Source organism: Myxine glutinosa, chromosome 9 (assembly GCF_964187855.1).
Source record: "Myxine glutinosa chromosome 9, kmMyxGlut1.1, whole genome shotgun sequence".
Classification (NCBI taxonomy): domain Eukaryota; kingdom Metazoa; phylum Chordata; class Myxini; order Myxiniformes; family Myxinidae; genus Myxine; species Myxine glutinosa.
Window position 1 is genome coordinate 124,515,012 of NC_136269.1, and position 21,027 is coordinate 124,536,038.

General features: G+C 50.8%; 1 protein-coding gene across 1 annotated transcript in view; it reads left to right on the top strand.

The window, feature by feature from the left end:
- Positions 1–14,659: 14,659 nt before the first annotated feature.
- LOC137434975 (cerebellin-1) overlaps positions 14,660–21,027 on the top strand; it is a 122,579-nt gene continuing 116,211 nt past the window's right edge. The window contains exon 1 of the mRNA XM_068128255.2: positions 14,660–15,315. Coding sequence (XP_067984356.1) covers positions 15,019–15,315 — 297 coding nt within the window. The 5' untranslated portion in view covers positions 14,660–15,018. The remainder of the gene's footprint in view (positions 15,316–21,027) is intronic.

The window sequence follows — 21,027 nt, forward strand, 5'->3', positions numbered from 1 at the left end:
CGTGAACGGGCGGCCCTCGAGCAGATGGCGGAAGTGTCGGACCGCCAGGTGGAGCCCGAGCAGCTCGCGGTCGAAGGTGCTATAGAGGCGTTCGTGCGGGCGAAGCTGCCGGCTAAAAAACGCCAGCGGCTGCCAAGCACCACGCACCCACTGCTCGTGCACCACGCCCACCGCGTAGTCCGACGCGTCGGTGGTGAGGGCGATCGGTGCATCGGGCGCCGGGTGCGCCCGCATGGTGGCATTGGCCAGGGCCAGCTTTGCGCCTGCAAACGCCGCGGCCATCGGCTCCGACCAGGCGATGTCACCTTTGCCCGGCTTGCCCCGGAGGGCCTCGTGCAGGGGGCGGAGGAGCTGGGCGACGTGGGGCACGAAGCGGTGGTAAAAATTTACCATGCCCAGGAACTCCTGGAGCCTCTTGATCGTGCGGGGGCACGGGAAATCCCTGACCGCCTCCACCTTGGCCGGTAAAGGGACGGCCCCGTGCCTGGTGATGCGGTGCCCCAAGAAGTCGATGGCGGCGACGCCGAAACGGCACTTTGCGGGGTTGATGATCAGGCCATGCTGGCCCAGGCGTTCGAAAAGCGTGCGGAGGTGGAGCAGGTGCTCCTCCCGGGACGCGTTCGCGACTAGGATGTCGTACATGTAGACATAGATGAAAGGTAAGTCGCGCAAGACGCTGTCCATGAGCCGTTGGAACGCCTGGGCCGCATTCTTCAACCCAAAAGGCATTCGCAGGAACTCAAAGAGGCCGAAAGGGGTGATGACGGCCGTCTTTGGGACATCGTCCGGTTGGACGGGGACCTGGTGGTAGCCCCGGATGAGGTCCACCTTGGAGAACACGGTCGTGTTTGCCAACCGCGCGGAACCGGGTAGCGGTCGGGGGTGGTGGCATCATTGAGCCGGCGGTAGTCACCGCACGGCCGCCATCCTCTGCCGGGCTTTGGCACAATGTGCAGAGGAGAAGCCCAAGCGCTGTTGGAGCGCCGTATGATCCCCAGCCGTTCCAGCGTGGCGAACTCCGCTTTCGCCACGGCGAGCTTCGTGGGGTCGAGTCAGCATGCCCGGGCATAGACCAGCGGCCCGACCGTGGGGATATGGTGCTCCACCCCGTTTTTGACGGCCACCGCTGAGAAGGTGGGCCGCATGAGGGCCGGGAAACTGGCGAGGAGGCGGGTAAACTCGTCCGCTGCCGGAAGCGTGCAGACTAACCTCGCCGGGAGGGAACCTTTCAGCAAGCCGCTTGGCAAGCCGCTCGGTGAGCCGCTCAGCGAGCTGCTCAACGAGCCGCTCAGCAAACAAGCGAGCGAGCTGACGGTTTCGGCCTGGATGAGACGTCTGCGCTTAACGTCGACCAACAGCCCATGCGCACATAGGAAGTCCGCGCCGAGCAGGGCCATTGGCACGCTGGCGGTAACGAACGACCATTGAAAGCACTGCCCTCCGAACCGCAGTGAGAGGCAACGCTTCCCGAATGTGCGGATGGGTGTACCGTTGGTGGCAAGCAATGCGGGGCCCCGGCCCGCGGCTTGCTTGTCGGACGTGGAGGCAGGGAGGACGCTTGCCTGCGCTCCCGTGTCGCAAAGAAAACGGCGCCCGGACAAGGTGTCCGTGATGAACAGGAGGCTGCCGGAATGGCCGACGCTCAGGGCCGCCAGTGAGCGCCGGCCCGATCGTTTCCCGACCCGTCAAAAGAACACGGCGGGCGGCACGTTTTAGCCTTGCGGCCGAACCTGGCATGGTAGTAGCACCAGGTTTGCGGCGGTGGCGGCCGCGGCGGCCGTGCCGGCGGCGGTGGTGGTGGCGGTAGTGGGCGGGGCGCAGCAGCGGCCACGAGGGAAGCCGGGGGCGCTGTAGGAGGGGGGAGGGGGGAGGGGAGGGGGAGGAGGGAAGGGAGGGGGGAGGAGGGAGGGGAGGGGGTAGGGGGGAAAGGGAGGGCCATGGGGGGAAGGGAGGGGAGGGGAGGGGGGAGGGGAGGGGGGAGTGGAGGGGAGAGGGGAGGGAGAAAGGGGGAGGGGGAGGGGGGAGGGGGAGGGGAGGGGGAGGGGGAGGGGGAGGGGGAAGGGAGGGGGGAGGGGGGGATGGAGAAAGGGGGGAGGGGGGATGGAGAAAGGGGGGAGGGGGGAGGGGAAGAGGGTGAGGGGAAGAGGGTGAGGGGAGGGGGAGGGGGAGCAGAGGGGGGAGGGGGAATGGAGGGAGGGGGGAGGGGAGGGGGAGGGGGAGGGGGGATGGAGAAAGGGGGGAGGGGTAGGGGGTGAGGGGAGGGGGAGGGGGAGGGGGGAGGGGAGGGGGAAGGGGAGGGGGGGAGGGGGAAGGGGAGGGGGGAGTCAAGTCGGAAGTCATTGTCGTCAATTGAATGTCGCATTTATTTTTTATTCCCTGTTAAATGGCATTGGTCCCGCATTCCGAACCCGGAAGTCGGAAGTCATTGTCGGCAAAGTTGAAAAATTAATGTTACGAAATACGCTGATGACGTCATAATTTTAAAACCCGAAGGTTTTTTAAACATTTAAGGTGTGCTGTAGTTGCTCTGGGACGTACTGATTGCGAATATGAAGTTGAAAAATTAACGTTCCGAAATACGCTGATGACGTCATAATTTAAAACGCGACGTTTTTTTTTTTAGTTGAGATTTTATTCGAATTCGAATTCCATTAAATTTCAACTGTTGGAAACAATAATTATTTCAATTTCCAACAGTTGAAATAATTATTGTTTCCAACAGTTGAAATTTAATGGAATTCGAATTCGAATAAAATCTCAACCACCGTTTATTCGTTCTTGGCGCGAAAAAATGGCGCGCCTTTTGTCATTATGTGCGACTTTACGTCACTCCTACGGACGTGAAAACATTTGTTTTCCTTAAAAATATATTTAAAATAAATACAATAGTACATAAATTAACAATAAAAGAAGCTAAAAAACAATTTAAAATACAATAAAAAGCACATTGAAAATATATAAATATGTACGTACAGTATACTGTACGTACGCGCAACCGCGGGATCGGAAAGGGGCAATAGCGCTGTAACGTATTATTCTGACTTGTATTTGCATTGTTTGCATTGCGATCCAGACAGTGAAAAGGCTCTGGAAGAAGTCAGCAGATAAGTACTTAGCCCTGCTAGACTACCGCACCACTCCACTTGAAGGAATAAACTTGTCCCCGGCTCAGCTCCTAATGGGAAGACGCCCCAGAAACACACTGCCTTGCAACCGCACTCTTCTCATGCCTGCGCGGTATGACCATCAGTCCATCACCTTGTGAGATCACGCCTTGACACACAGAAGGAGAAACAAAAATACTATCATGACAAGCCATCTATGTCAGATTTGCCACCGCTCCAGCCGGGAGACAGTGTTAGGATGTTGCCAAACCCGGAGGCCAGGCATTGGATTCCGGCTGTAGTTGAGGCGCGCCACAACAGCCCCCGGTCATATTTGCTGAGGACCCCAAACAATGTGTACCGGCGTAACAGGCTCCATCTCCGCAGAGTGCCTCATTCAGCCAATGTTGGCCCGGTGGGAAGTCAGCCACTCTCTCGCTTTTACTCTTCCCAGGACATGAGGGACTTCCCTGATCCCACCACTCAACAGGACACCCCAGTGGGGAACTGCTGCAAGTCCCCAAGTCCAAGTGAGCAAGCATCTGAATCCCAAAGTCTCCCAACAGTGTCATCGCCTCGAGCCACTGCATCTCCCAGAAATACCAAGTTCATCACAAGGAGCGGCAGAGCGGTTAACCCTCCCAGACGTCTGGATCTTTAAATTTAAATCAATTGATTCACGTGATCTGAATGTGATGCTGTTTGTTAATTAATTCAGTGTAAGTTTTACTTTATAGAGTTATTTGCTTTGCTGGTTTCCTTTAAAGTGGCTTCCTTGAAAGAAAGGAGGATGTAACGTATTATTCTGACTTGTATTTGCATTGTTGTTGTGGTTTATCGGACGCGCTTATTCGTCAGACACGAGTGAATCATCACCGCGTCAAGAAACGCGCTTTCCGCTTCCGGCACGATGGAGTCTGCTTGAGTTCGTTACAAGCGCCGCCACAAACTACACCATGGAATTGCAGCTGGCGCGGTTTTTTAAACCATTGATATTAAAATAAAACGTAGCCTATAACCACCAGGATTTTATGCTGATTCCGAATCTGTGTCTAAAACTTTTCTCCGATGTGTAGTTCTTGAGTTATAAGCGGACATCCAGACACAGACACAGACAGACACACAGACACAGACAGACAGACACACACACACACACACACACACACACACACACACACACACACACACACTCCTTTATATATAGAGATATATATATATATATATATATATTTATTTCGTGGATAACAATGAAACAGCTTAGTTTGCAAATAGTGGGGGGGCCAATGTAGCAGATTGAAATGCCCGGTGAAATTGCTTGTTAATTTTTGGACACTGGTTGGGCTGTCTTTAGGGATGATATAAGTTCTAGAAAAAATATGTCTCCAATTGTTTCAAGTTCTTTATGGCGGCCATTTTGGATTTTCAAAATGGCGGATGTCGAAAACGTAAAATTCCATTATCTTGGCTTCTAAATGACCTAGAGTTTCGATTCTGGTGTCCAGTTGTACATTTTTGGGGATAGAGAATTGAATGAAACCTTCTTTAATAACCTACAAGGGATAAAAATAGGTTTTTATGGCACAGCCGAACCAGTGTCCAAAATCTAACTTAATGCACATCTATCTTAATTGTTATTTGTTATTTGTATGTTCCAGATTCGTGACCCTGAGCTATGATGGAGCCAAAAAGCAAGAAAACCAAGAAAGAAACTGATTTCACACTTTGCATTCAGTGCCAGGATCCCCAAGGTGCACTAGTGACTGAGCCAGCACTGGGCTCATATGCAAAGTTTCTCCAGTTCATCCAGGAGAGGGCACGATATGGTGATGCCGACTTCAAACAGATCAGCAAACGATTAAGCTGTTTCACTGCCACTGACTTGAGGAACAATAAAGCAAAGTGGCACCGGGCATGTTATGGATCTACATGCAACACTGCTCACCTGGAGCGTGCTAGAGTTCGCCACCAGAAAGCCTGCGAACATGGCGACACCCAGCATCTTCATAAGAGGTGTGGACGTCCTTCTTCTGCACCTGCCGCTGCAAGTACCTCAGGTTCTACGCAAGACGAGACTCTTCGCTTCACACGTTCATCATCAACTCCATTCAACAGAGACCTTTGTTTCTTCTGTCAAGAGGTCACTAAGGAAAGTGTACATGTTGTATGCACGTTCAACGCAGGTAAACAGCTGAAGAAAGCTGTTGAAGAAGGCAGCAACCACAAGTGGAAAGTTCAGCTGAGTGCTGCCATCAGTGCACATGATGCTCATGCGATCGACGTCAAGTATCATCTCCCATGCTGGGTGCAGAATGTCCAACGTGCTCCCAAGAGTGGGACATCAAGTGATGACAAAGAACACATACTGCAAGAAACTAATGTTATCAAAATAGCCGCAGACATTGAGTTTGTCAGCCTTGTTCGCTCTCTACTCCAAGCTGGTGAAATTCTCAACATGTCTGACCTGAAGTCGGTTTACTCCAGGATTCTTGACAATAATGGTGTGCACAATGTCCCATCACCTACTACCCAAGGCATGAAGGAGAAAATCAACTCTCACATTGATGACGTTCACTTCATGAAACCAAAACGTCGAAACGAGTCAGACTGTGTATTCTCCACTGCCGTGCGTGATGCAGCTGTCGAAGATGCAATGACGAAGACAAATGAAAAAAACATCGAACAACTGTTTGAGAGTGCCTCTGTTCTCCGCAGTGCCATTGCTTGTCAGAACAAGCACCCATGGCAATTTGAAGGAGAAATGAACACTGATGATGCTGAAAAGCATGTACCCAAAGTACTCTATGCTTTCCTCCACTGGCTACTGGAAGGACCAGCCACGAGCATTGAGCCAGAGACTATGCGCTCAGCCACTATTCATCGAGATGTTATAACCATCAGTCAGAACATCATGTACGGCTACAAGTCAAAACGCCAAGTCACGTACAAGCCCAAAGAGCCAGATGCACCATTCCGCCATCGCTTAGAATGGCCACAGCAGCTTGCCGTTGCCATTGTAGTCCATCAGTCCACCAGAAACAAGAAGCTTCTGGATTTCCTGCATGGGTTCGGTCTGTCTGTTGATTATAGTCGGATCTTGCGGTTGGAGACACAGCTGGCCAACTCAGTCATAGAGTCTACGACAGAACAGGGTGTATACTTTCCAAGAACCATGCGCATAGGGACGTTTGTCTTCTTTGCAGTGGACAACAGTGACTTCAATGAAGACACACCTGATGGGAAGCGGACACTCAATGCTACAGCCTGGGCACTCTACCAACGACGGGAACATGCACCCTCCACAGATGAACATAGAACACTGACACTACATGACCGAAAGGCCAGACACCGCTCACTCAAGGTTCTGACTGCTCCAGACTTTGTTCCTTGCCAAGCACCAAACAAACAATCTGCCACAGGTACCACGTATAGCTTCAAGACACGGTCAAACCCAGATGTCACCAAGCCGTACTCTGCGACGGACACAGTGTGGCTACTTTCACGCACAATCATGCGAACAGCTGAAGCTGAGGACGTACAAGACGACATCATCCCACCAGATGACCAGCTGCAAGCTGCAGAACCCCAGCATGCTGACCCTGTTGGGTCACTCGTCCACGATCCAAAACAACCACCTGGCAGTAGGATCAAGCATCACGATATCCCAACTTGGACAGCCTACAACTCACTGCTCTCCTCTTCGAAGCCTCTGACAGAGGTCAACGCCCTGCCATTGGTAGCAGCACCAGCCCATGAATGGCAAACACTGATAACAGTCTTGAAACAGACACAGCAAATCAACTGCATGGTCATGGGTCCCGATAGGAAGACAGTGATCACCTTAGACATGGCCCTGTATGAGCGAGCCAAACAGCTGGAGATGACCAGAGATGACTGCAAAGGCAAGTGGGTACTGCGACTAGGGGAGATGCACACTGTGATGGCTGCACTGAGGGCTGCTGGGAATGCCATAGAGGACAGTGGTCTTGACGAGGCTTGGTCTGAGGCTGATATCTATGGCCCAACAACGACCAGACAAATACTGGAAGCCAAGCACATGAAGAGGGCTTTGGAGGAAAGGTCATGGGATGTCATGGGACCTCAAACGTCCAGAATGGGAAAGGTCAAACTGAAGATGTGGAAGAGTGCCAGGAAAGCTGTGAAGCACAAACTGGCAGACAAGGTTGTAGAGCTGAAAGACGACAGGTCACTGTTTGCGCGCATGCTGATCGTGGCCCGCTCACGACCAGAGATCAACTTGAAGGATGCCATAGGTCAATATGAATTCACCGCGCTTCCACGAACCCTCTTTGCAATGGCTGGGACACTACTACCATGCACAGACAAAAGCAAGCTCATGGGCATCCTAGAAGATCTACCCAAGAAGTCAACTGGCACTGGTCAGCAGCCAGACGACGACAATCCTGAACATACTCCACCCCCTCCCAAGAAGGTGACTGTCATAGACGGCATGGCATTAGTGCAAGCAATGGGTAAGCCACAATGGGTCAAAACATGTGCCCAGTGGGCTGGCCATTTCAATGCAACACTGGACTGCAAGACCAACGGGTATGATGAAGTCCACCTCGTGTTTGACCGATATGATCTGCCAAATTCACTGAAAGAGGCCACACGGGAGAGGCGCCAAGGTGGCAAGCCGCCCACTGCTTACCACGTTCAAGACAGCACCCCGATTGGGAAACTGACAGCAAAACAGTTCCTGTCGCACACCAACACCAAAGATGAGCTAACTGTCTATCTGGCAAAGAAAGCTCTGTGTCACTTTGAGGGGACTACCAAGGTCTTCATCGTCACTTCAAGGCAGGATGTCTTCTCCAACTGCATGGATGTACAGCATCTCCGTAGCTCCCAGGAGGAGGCTGATACGAGGATCTTTCTTCACAGTCTAGATCCAAGATGGCTGCCATAAGAACCCTTTTGATCATATGTAGGTGTATAAATGTGTGTTTATTGGATTAAGTATCCGCAAATATGTACATTTGGACACCAAAATTAACACTCTAGGTCATTTAGAAGCCAAGATAATGACAATTTCGGTTTTCAACAAACGCCATTTTGATAATCCAAAATGGCCGCTATAAAGAACTTGAAAAAAATGGAGACATATTTTTTCTACAACTTCTATCATCCCTAAAGACAACCCAACCAGTGTCCACAAATTAACATTTGAATTCAACGGGAAAACATTGGCCCCCCCCACTAAAAGTCTAAAAAAGAAAGAAAATCATTTTGGAAGCGGATTGTGTGCAGGATGAGTGCGAGCGGTGGTCAGTCGAATGATAGCTTGCGCAGCTAGCTGTACGTGAAGCGGCGGACGCCACGTTGTCTGTTCAAGCGAGGTTCGACGGAACGAGCGTCCACACGTGGCGCTCTGAGGGCGGAGCCTGGTCCCACGAGGGCGGAGCCTGGTCCCACGAGGGCGGAGCCTGGTCCCACGGGGGCGGAGCCTAGTCCCACGAGGGCGGAGTCTGGTCCCACGGGGGCGGAGAATGCCGGGCCGAGCCTCGATTGCGGCGGGAAGTCACCTTGGCGCTTCTTGGCTCGCACTGTAAAAGTGCGAGTGGATCATCGCATTCGGGCGGCAACAGCTGCGGTATTTGTATGCCTCGTCATATCATAACTGATAATTACTCTTAAAAATAATTGCACAAAATTGCATTCATCTCGGCAGCGGGTAATTATCAGCGTGCTCGCCATCAGTCGACGGCGCGACGGGGCGAGTTACACGCAGCGGGAGAAATCGCGGTTCGCTCACTGCGCGGTAGGTGTTGGTGTTGGAGGGATGGCTCCGGGGTGGGTAGGGATGGCTCCGGCGTGGGTAGGGGTGTACTGAGATCGCCTCGTGTGGGTTCGAATCCTGAACCAACTCTGCAAACTCTCTGATTGGTGCATCGCATCATTGCGCGTTCATTCTTGGGTTCGAACGTTAATTTGGGTGTCCCGTCCGTCAGCCTTTGTTGATGGGAGACGTTGGAAGCCCCTCCGTGTTTTACCCGATGAGGGCGATTGTCGCCCGTGTACCCGGAACAAAATGCAGATTCCTGCTCGAACTCATGCTGCCCCTAAATGCACCGCGAAACACCAACATCCTTTATAATGGTGACACAACACCCAATACTAGTGAGACTAACAACACCCTATACCGGCGGCACAAACGACACCCTATTCTGGTGAGTGGTGACACAAACAACACCCTATACTAGTGACACAAACAGCACCCTATACCGGTGACACCAACAAAACCTTGTACCCGTGATACTAACAACACCCGATACTAGTGAGACTAACAACACCCTATTCTGGTGGGTGGTGACACAAACAACACCCTGTACCGGTGATACTAACAACACCCTATACTAGTGAGACTAAGAACACCCTATTCTGGTGAGTGGTGATACTAAGAACACCCTGTACCGGTGATACTAACAACACCCTATACTAGTGACATAAACAGCACCCTATACCGGTGACACAAAGAAAACCTTGTACCCGTGATACTAACAACACCCTATACTAGTGAGACTAACAACACCCGATACTAGTGAGACTAACAACACCCGATACTAGTGAGACTAACAACACCCAATACTAGTGAGACTAACAACACCCGATACTAGTGAGACTAACAACACCCTATTCTGGTGAGTGGTGACAAACAACACCCTGTACCGGTGATACTAACAACACCCGATACTAGTGAGACTAACAACACCCTATTCTGGTGAGTGGTGATACTAACAACACCCGATACTAGTGATACTAACAACACCCGATACTAGTGATACTAACAACACCCGATACTAGTGATACTAACAACACCCGATACTAGTGATACTAACAACACCCGATACTAGTGATACTAACAACACCCGATACTAGTGATACTAACAACACCCGATACTAGTGATACTAACAACACCCGATACTAGTGAGACTAACAACACCCGATACTAGTGAGACTAACAACACCCAATACTAGTGATACTAACAACACCCGATACTAGTGAGACTAACAACACCCTATTCTGGTGAGTGGTGACAAACAACACCCTGTACCGGTGATACTAACAACACCCGATACTAGCGAGACTAACAACACCCTATTCTGGTGAGTGGTGATACTAACAACACCCTGTACCGGTGATACTAACAACACCCTATACTAGTGACACAAACAACACCCTATACCGGTGACACTAACAAAACCTTGTACCCATGATACTAACAACACCCTATACTAGTGAGACGAACAACACCCAATACTACTAAAACTAACAACACCCGATACTAGTGAGACTAACAACACCCTATACCGGCGGCACAAACAACACCCAATACCGGTGACACGAACAAAACCTTGTACCTGTGATACTAACAACACCCTATACTAGTGAGACTAACAACACCCGATACGAGTGAGACTAATAACACTCGATACAAGTGAGACTAACAACACCCTATTCTGGTGAGTGGTGACACAAACAACACCCTGTACCGGTGATACTTACAACACCCGATACTGGTGAGACTAACAACACCCTATTCTGGTGAGTGGTGATACTAACAACATCCTGTACCGGTGATACTAACAACACCCGATACTAGTGAGACTAAGAACACCCTATTCTGGTGAGTGGTGATACTAAGAACACCCTGTACCGGTGATACTAACAACACCCGATACTAGTGACACAAACAACACCCTATACCGGTGATACTAACAACACCCTGTACCGGTGATACTAACAACACCCGATACTAGTGAGACTAAGAACACCCTATTCTGGTGAGTGGTGATACTAACAACACCCTGTACCGGTGATACTAAGAACACCCGATACTAGTGAGACTAAGAACACCCTATTATGGTGAGTGGTGATACTAACAACACCCTGTACCGGTGATACTAACAACACCCGATACTAGTGACACAAACAACACCCTGTACCGGTGATACTAACAACACCCTGTACCGGTGATACTAACAACACCCGATACTAGTGAGACTAAGAACACCCTATTCTGGTGAGTGGTGATACTAACAACACCCTGTACCGGTGATACTAACAACACCCGATACTAGTGAGACTAAGAACACCCTATTCTGGTGAGTGGTGATACTAAGAACACCCTGTACCGGTGATACTAACAACACCCTATACTAGTGACATAAACAACACCCTATACCAGTGACACTAACAAAACCTTGTACCCGTGATACTAACAACACCCTATACTAGTGAGACTAACAACACCAGATACTAGTGAGACTAACAACACCCGATACTAGTGAGACGAACAACACCCGATACTAGTGAGACTAACAACACCCTATTCTGGTGAGTGGTGACACAAACAACACCCTGTACCGGTGATACTAACAACACCCGATACTAGTGAGACTAACAACACCCTATTCTGGTGAGTGGTGATACTAACAACACCCTGTACCGGTGATACTAACAACACCCGATACTAGCGAGACTAACAACACCCTATTCTGGTGAGTGGTGATACTAACAACACCCTGTACCGGTGATACTAACAACACCCTATACTAGTGACATAAACAACACCCTATACCAGTGACACTAACAAAACCTTGTACCCGTGATACTAACAACACCCTATACTAGTGAGACTAACAACACCAGATACTAGTGAGACTAACAACACCCGATACTAGTGAGACTAACAACACCCGATACTAGTGAGACTAACAACACCCTATTCTGGTGAGTGGTGACACAAACAACACCCTGTACCGGTGATACTAACAACACCCGATACTAGTGAGACTAACAACACTCTATTCTGGTGAGTGGTGATACTAACAACACCCTGTACCGGTGATACTAACAACACCCGATACTAGCGAGACTAACAACACCCTATTCTGGTGAGTGGTGATACTAACAACACCCTGTATCGGTGATACTAACAACACCCTATACTAGTGACACAAACAACACCCTATACCAGTGACACTAACAAAACCTTGTACCCGTGATACTAACAACACCCTATACCAGTGACACTAACAAAACCTTGTACCCGTGATACTAACAATACCCTATACCAGTGACACTAACAGTCGCACATAAGCACATACACATAAGCACTAGCACATATGCATTCACACATACGCACAGTGATGCCACATATGTCCGTGCATGTACGCACATGCACATACGCACTCACATGTATGCACACGCACATGCGCACTCACACATAAGCACACATACATTGGTACTCACACGTGTGCACTTGAACATATGCACACTCACACGTATGAGCACATGCTCACTTGCACATGCCCACTCAACTCACACGTGTGCGCATTGTGAGCAACGGGTAGGTTTAGTCTCTGACTCTGAGCTCTTGTATTGCCTTTTGATCGATCGATTTTACCTTTCGCTGGTACTTCACCATATTTGTGATGCAAACATTTATTTTCACAATCACCTCTTATAATTTTTAATTCTTAATTTTATAATAATTTATTATAATAATTTATAATTTAATATATATAGTTATTTTATAATAATTATATTTATAATTATAATTATATTTATATTATATATATTTATAATTATTTTATAATTTTTAATTTTTAATTTTATAATAATTTATTAAAATTATTTGTAATTTAATATGTATAATTATTTTATAATAATTATGTTTATAATTATATTTATATTATATATATTTATAATTCTTTTATAAAAAAAATTTAATTTTATAATTTTTAATTCTTAATTTTATAATAATTTATTATAATTATTTATAATTTAATATATATAATTATTTTATAATAATTATATTTATAATTATAATTATATTTATATTATATATTTATAATTCTTTTATAAAATTTTTATCATTTTATCATTTTTAATTTTATAATCTTAATCAAATTATAATTTTTATAATCTATAATAATCGCCATTGTGGGTGATGGATGTGAAGAGGTGAGGCCTAGTTCTTTGAGCAAGACCATGCGCATTCGGTCTCCTAGCAGCTTTTCATCGTCTCAGCCTTTGACAAGAGTTCAAGGTTCAGTTTATAATTGTTCACAAAGAGACGTTACCACTCGACCTGCGGTTTCACACCTGTACAGCAACCATTTCGAAGGAACGATATTGTTTAATCAATCGTTTGTCGAGCCGAAGGTTCTCATTAATGTGAAGCTCTCTAAACATGACGTCCACTGTTTCGTGCGGTGGAACATCGACACGGATTAAAACTTTCACTGATCACTACTGATCACTCACACTAGACACTAGTAACCATTAACCGGCAGAGGGCGCCTGACTGTGGAGAGTGACCCGTGGTGTGCTGAGTGCCGAAACCACACCGAAACCACACTCAAGACCCCCGAACTCGGATCCACCAAATCCGTGAGCAACTTCACCATTCACGGCAAAGCAAACGGACTTGTCGTTCCGACAGTTAGGTGAAACATGATTAATTGTAAAAGTTTTTAATTAGCTGCCACGCCCCCTGCCCCCCTACCCCAGTCTTGCCCCCTGCCCCTCTACCCCAGTCTTGCCCCCTGCCCCCCTACCTCAGTCTTGCCCCCTGCCCCTCTACCCCAGTCTTGCCCCCTGTTCCCCTACCCCAGTCTTGCCCCCTGCCCCCCTACCTCAGTCTTGCCCCCTACCCCTCTACCCCAGTCTTGCCCCCTGCCCCCCTACCTCAGTCTTGCCCCCTGCCCCTCTACCCCAGTCTTGCCCCCTGTCCCCCTACCCCAGTCTTGCCCCCTGCCCCCCTACCTCAGTCTTGCCCCCTACCCCTCTACCCCAGTCTTGCCCCCTGCCCCCCTACCCCAGTCTTGCCCCCTGCCCACCTACCCCAGTCTTGCCCCCTGCCCCCCTATCCCAGTCTTGCCCCCTGCCCCCTACCCCAGTCTTGCCCCCCTGCCCCCCTATCCCAGTCTTGCCCCCTGCCCCCTACCCCAGTCTTGCCCCCTGCCCCTCTACCCCAATCTTGCCCCCTGCCCCCCTACCCCAGTCTTGCCCCCTGCCCGCCTACCCCAGTCTTGCCCCCTGCCCCTCTACCCCAGTCTTGCCCCCTGCCCCCTACCCCAGTCTTGCCCCCTGCCCCTCTACCCCAGTCTTGCCCCCTGCCCCCTACCCCAGTCTCGCCCCCTGCCCCCTACCCCAGTTTTGCCCCCTGCCCCTCTACCCCAGTCTTGCCCCCTGCCCCCTACCCCAGTCTTGCCCCCTGCCCCCTATCCCAGTCTTCCCCCCTGCCCCCCTATCCCAGTCTTGCCCCCTGCCCCTCTACCCCAGTCTTGCCCCCTGTCCCCCTATCCCAGTCTTGTCCCCTGCCCCTCTACCCCAGTCTTGCCACACTGCCCCTCTACCCCAGTCTTGCCCCCTGCCCCCCTACCCCAGTCTTGCCTGCTCTCGGTGACCCCCTAAATACGCGTTAACCGGACCCTCCGACCCACAGAGTCAACAAACTTCGTCGGAGCCACCAAAGGGCGCGCTTCCAGGAGCGCGTTTTCATGCGGTCGTGCCTGTCGAGCCGGCTGCGATGTGTCCGCGATCGTGATTGGCACCCCGAGCCGCGGGGCGCGTGCGCGCACCCAATAGGTAGGCGCCGAGGTGCGCGCGCCCCATTACGCAAATTGCCGCGGAACGGTCGGCGCGCGCGCTAACGGTGCGAGGTCACGGGTAGTTGCGGCAGCGAGAAGATTAGCGTTGTTCCCGATGATCCTTCTCATCAATAATTCAGCAGCAAAGCGATGCTCCGCGTTAAGTAGGTAGCCATCTGCGCGGGACGCTCGCGCGCGCTTTGCCAAACGCGCTGCGCTCGCGGGGTCACCACGGCGTGAGCGGCCGCGCTCGAGACAAACACACGGACGCAGAGAGTCGCGGCGCGCGCGACCATGGGCATGTCGCCGACGCGTCGCACCCGCATCGGCCTGTCGGGCGCCCTGCTCGCGCTATGCCTCGCCGTCGCACCTGCGCGCGCGCAAAACGACACGGAGCCCATCGTGCTGGAGGGCAAGTGTCTGGTGGTGTGCGACTCGGACCCCGCGACCGACGCCGGATCGTCCGCCGGGGCCTCGCTGGGCATCTCGGTGCGCTCCGGGAACTCCAAGATCGCCTTCTCCGTGATCCGGTCCACGAACCATGAGCCCTCGGAAATGAGCAACAGGACTATGGTTATTTACTTTGACCAGGTAGGAACGAGTGCTGCGCGCAAACACACACCTGTCCGTCTAATGAATCGATCTTATCGTTATATATAAATACTCTGCACCTTTTAAGGAAACTTTTTCCTGTCCTACTTTTATTCCCTGTTTTTCTCGAAGTTTCGAGTCATTAATCACTTTAAGATGACAGGAATCTTTCACTCTGATGTGACTTGCGACCTCACCGAAGGATCCACCTGTCCGGGTTGCGACGCGAACTTCTTTCTGCGAGTTGCACGCGATTCCTTGCGCGCCCTTTTGAGGGATCATTAAGGAGCATGATGCAGTATTCGGGAAAATGGAAAACGGTTTTTAATATTTAACGAGAAGTAATTGCGATATAATTGCTTGAATATTTAGCTGATGGAAGCTTTGTAATACAGATGTATGTATGAATAATGTATGGTTACATTAACGGGGCTGACTTGTCTTGACACGGGACGCCGTTTATAGCCCTCCATAGATTCCGATCAACACCAAGGCTAACCCCCGCTCCAGCGGGGAAAATGGCCTTAAAACGATCATTCATTCATTCATTCACCCCCAAACCACCCACTCAGCCTCAGATTCTACTCCACACCCCAATCACCACCTCTCCCCAGATTATTATCTACACCCCAATCACCACCTCTCCCCAGATTATTATCTACACCCCAATCACCACCTCTCCCCAGATTATTATCTACACCCCAATCACCACCTCTCCCCAGATTATTCTCCACGCCCCAATCACCACCTCTCCCCAGATTATTATCTACACCCCAATCACCACCTCTCCCCAGATTATTATCTACACCCCAATCACCACCTCTCCCCAGATTATTATCTACACCCCAATCCCAACCCATCCCCAGATTATTATCTACACCCCAATCACCACCTCTCCCCAGATTATTCTCTCCACCCCAATCACCACCTCTCCCCAGATTATTCTCCACGCCCCAATCACCACCTCTCCCCAGATTATTATCTACACCCCAATCACCACCTCTCCCCAGATTATTATCTACACCCCAATCACCACCTCTCCCCAGATTATTCTCCACGCCCCAATCACCACCTCTCCCCAGATTATTATCTACACCCCAATCACCACCTCTCCCCAGATTATTATCTACACCCCAATCACCACCTCTCCCCAGATTATTATCTACACCCCAATCACCACCTCTCCCCAGATTATTCTCTCCACGCCCCAATCACCACCTCTCCCCAGATTATTATCTACACCCCAATCACCACCTCTCCCCAGATTATTATCTACACCCCAATCACCACCTCTCCCCAGATTATTATCTACACCCCAATCACCACCTCTCCCCAGATTATTCTCCACGCCCCAATCACCACCTCTCCCCAGATTATTATCTACACCCCAATCACCACCTCTCCCCAGATTATTATCTACACCCCAATCACCACCTCTCCCCAGATTATTATCTACACCCCAATCACCACCTCTCCCCAGATTATTATCTACACCCCAATCACCACCTCTCCCCAGATTATTCTCCACGCCCCAATCACCACCTCTCCCCAGATTATTATCTACACCCCAATCACCACCTCTCCCCAGATTATTCTCCACGCCCCAATCACCACCTCTCCCCAGATTATTATCTACACCCCAATCACCACCTCTCCCCAGATTATTCTCCACGCCCCAATCACCACCTCTCCCCAGATTATTCTCTCCACCCCACTCACCACCTCTCCCCAGATTATTCTCTCCACCCCAATCACCACCTCTCCCCAGATTATTCTCTCCACCCCAATCACCACCTCTCCCCAGATTATTCTCTCCACCCTAATCCCCACCTCTCCCCAGATTATTCTCTCCACCCCAATCCCCACCTCTCCCCAGATTATTCTCTCCACCCCAATCACCACCTCTCCCCAGATTATTCTCCACACCCCAATCCCAACCTCTCCCCAGATTATTCTCTCTACCCTAATCCCCACCTCTCCCCAGATTATTCTCTCCACCCCAATCACCACCTCTCCCCAGATTATTCTCTCCACCCCAATCACCACCTCTCCCCAGATTATTCTCTCCACCCCAATCCCCACCTCTCCCCAGATTATTCTCTCCACCCCAATCACCACCTCTCCCCAGATTATTCTCTCCACCCCAATCACCACCTCTCCCCAGATTATTCTCTCCACCCCAATCACCACCTCTCCCCAGATTATTCTCTCCACCCTAATCACCACCTCTCCCCAGATTATTCTCTCTACCCTAATCCCCACCTCTCCCCAGATTATTCTCTCCACCCCAATCACCACCTCTCCCCAGATTATTCTCTCCACCCCAATCACCACCTCTCCCCAGATTATTCTCTCCACCCCAATCACCACCTCTCCCCAGATTATTCTCTCCACCCCACTCACCACCTCTCCCCAGATTATTCTCTCCACCCCAATCACCACCTCTCCCCAGATTATTCTCTCCACCCCAATCACCACCTCTCCCCAGATTATTCTCTGCACCCCAATCCCAACCTCTCCCCAGATTATTCTCTGCACCCCAATCCCCACCTCTCCCCAGATTATTCTCTCCACCCCAATCCCCACCTCTCCCCAGATTATTCTCTGCACCCCAATCCCCACCTCTCCCCAGATTATTCTCTGCACCCCAATCCCAACCTCTCCCCAGATTATTCTCTGCACCCCAATCCCCACCTCTCCCCAGATTATTCTCTCCACCCCAATCCCCACCTCTCCCCAGATTATTCTCTGCACCCCAATCCCCACCTCTCCCCAGATTATTCTCTCCACCCCAATCCCCACCTCTCCCCAGATTATTCTCTCCACCCCAATCACCACCTCTCCCCAGATTATTCTCTACACCCCAATCACCACCTCTCCCCAGATTATTCTCTACACCCCAATCACCACCTCTCCCCAGATTATTCTCTGCACCCCAATCACCACCTCTCCCCAGATTATTCTCTCCACCCCAATCACCACCTCTCCCCAGATTATTCTCTCCACCCCAATCCCCACCTCTCCCCAGATTATTCTCTCCACCCCAATCACCACCTCTCCCCAGATTATTCTCTACACCCCAATCACCACCTCTCCCCAGATTATTCTCTACACCCCAATCACCACCCCTCCCCAGATTATTCTCTGCACCCCAATCACCACCCCTCCCCAGATTATTCTCTACACCCCAATCACCACCTCTCCCCAGATTATTCTCTGCACCCCAATCACCACCTCTCCCCAGATTATTATCCACGCCCCAATCACCACCTCTCCCCAGATTATTCTCCACGCCCCAATCACCACCTCTCCCCAGATTATTCTCTACACCCCAATCACCACCTCTCCCCAGATTATTCTCTGCACCCCAATCACCACCTCTCCCCAGATTATTATCTACACCCCAATCACCACCCCTCCCCAGATTATTCTCTACACCCCAATCACCACCTCTCCCCAGATTATTCTCTGCACCCCAATCACCACCTCTCCCCAGATTATTCTCTACACCCCAATCACCACCCCTCCCCAGATTATTCTCTGCACCCCAATCACCACCCCTCCCCAGATTATTCTCTACACCCCAATCACCACCTCTCCCCAGATTATTCTCTCCACCCCACTCACCACCTCTCCCCAGATTATTCTCTACACCCCAATCACCACCTCTCCCCAGATTATTCTCTACACCCCAATCACCACCTCTCCCCAGATTATTCTCTGCACCCCAATCACCACCTCTCCCCAGATTATTCTCTACACCCCAATCACCACCCCTCCCCAGATTATTCTCTGCACCCCAATCACCACCCCTCCCCAGATTATTCTCTACACCCCAATCACCACCTCTCCCCAGATTATTCTCTCCACCCCACTCACCACCTCTCCCCAGATTATTCTCTACACCCCAATCACCACCTCTCCCCAGATTATTCTCTACACCCCAATCACCACCCCTCCCCAGATTATTCTCTACACCCCACTCACCACCTCTCCCCAGATTATTCTCTGCACCCCAATCACCACCCCTCCCCAGATTATTCTCTGCACCCCAATCACCACCTCTCCCCAGATTATTCTCTGCACCCCAATCACCACCTCTCCCCAGATTATTCTCTGCACCCCAATCACCACCTCTCCCCAGATTATTCTCTGCACCCCAATCACCACCTCTCCCCAGATTATTCTCTGCACCCCAATCACCACCTCTCCCCAGATTATTCTCTGCACCCCAATCACCACCCCTCCCCAGATTATTCTCTGCACCCCAATCACCACCTCTCCCCAGATTATTCTCTGCACCCCAATCACCACCTCTCCCCAGATTATTCTCTGCACCCCAATCACCACCCCTCCCCAGATTATTCTCTGCACCCCAATCACCACCTCTCCCCAGATTATTCTCTGCACCCCAATCACCACCTCTCCCCAGATTATTCTCTGCACCCCAATCACCACCCCTCCCCAGATTATTCTCTGCACCCCAATCACCACCTCTCCCCAGATTATTCTCTGCACCCCAATCACCACCTCTCCCCAGATTATTCTCTGCACCCCAATCACCACCTCTCCCCAGATTATTCTCTGCACCCCAATCACCACCTCTCCCCAGATTATTCTCTGCACCCCAATCACCACCCCTCCCCAGATTATTCTCTGCACCCCAATCACCACCTCTCCCCAGATTATTCTCTGCACCCCAATCACCACCTCTCCCCAGATTATTCTCTGCACCCCAATCACCACCTCTCCCCAGATTATTCTCTGCACCCCAATCACCACCCCTCCCCAGATTATTCTCTGCACCCCAATCACCACCTCTCCCCAGATTATTCTCTGCACCCCAATCACCACCTCTCCCCAGATTATTCTCTGCACCCCAATCACCACCTCTCCCCAGATTATTCTCTGCACCCCAATCACCACCTCTCCCCAGATTATTCTCTGCACCCCAATCACCACCTCTCCCCAGATTATTCTCTGCACCCCAATCACCACGTCTCCCCAGATTATTCTCTACACCCCAATCACCACCTCTCCCCAGATTATTCTCTACACCCCAATCACCACCCCTCCCCAGATTATTCTCTACACCCCAATCACCACCCCTCCCCAGATTATTCTCTCCACCCCACTCACCACCTCTCCCCAGATTATTCTCTACACCCCAATCACCACCTCTCCCCAGATTATTCTCTGCACCCCAATCACCACATCTCCCCAGATTATTCTCTACACCCCAATCACCACGTCTCCCCAGATTATTCTCTCCACCCCAATCACCACGTCTCCCCAGATTATTCTCTCCACCCCAATCACCACCTCTCCCCAGATTATTCTCTCCACCCCACTCACCACCTCTCCCCAGATTCTTCTCTCCACCCCAATCCCAACCCCTCCCCAGATTATTCTCTCCACCCTAATCACCACCTCTCCCCAGATTATTCTCTCCACCCCAATCACCACCTCTCCCCAGATTATTCTCTCCACCCCACTCACCACCTCTCCCCAGATTATTCTCTCCACCCCACTCACCACCTCTCCCCAGATTATTCTCTCCACCCCACTCACCACCTCTCCCCAGATTATTCTCTCCACCCCAATCACCACCTCTCCCCAGATTATTCTCTCCACCCCAATCCCAACCTCTCCCCAGATTATTCTCTCCACCCCACTCACCACCTCTCCCCAGATTATTCTCTCCACCCCGCT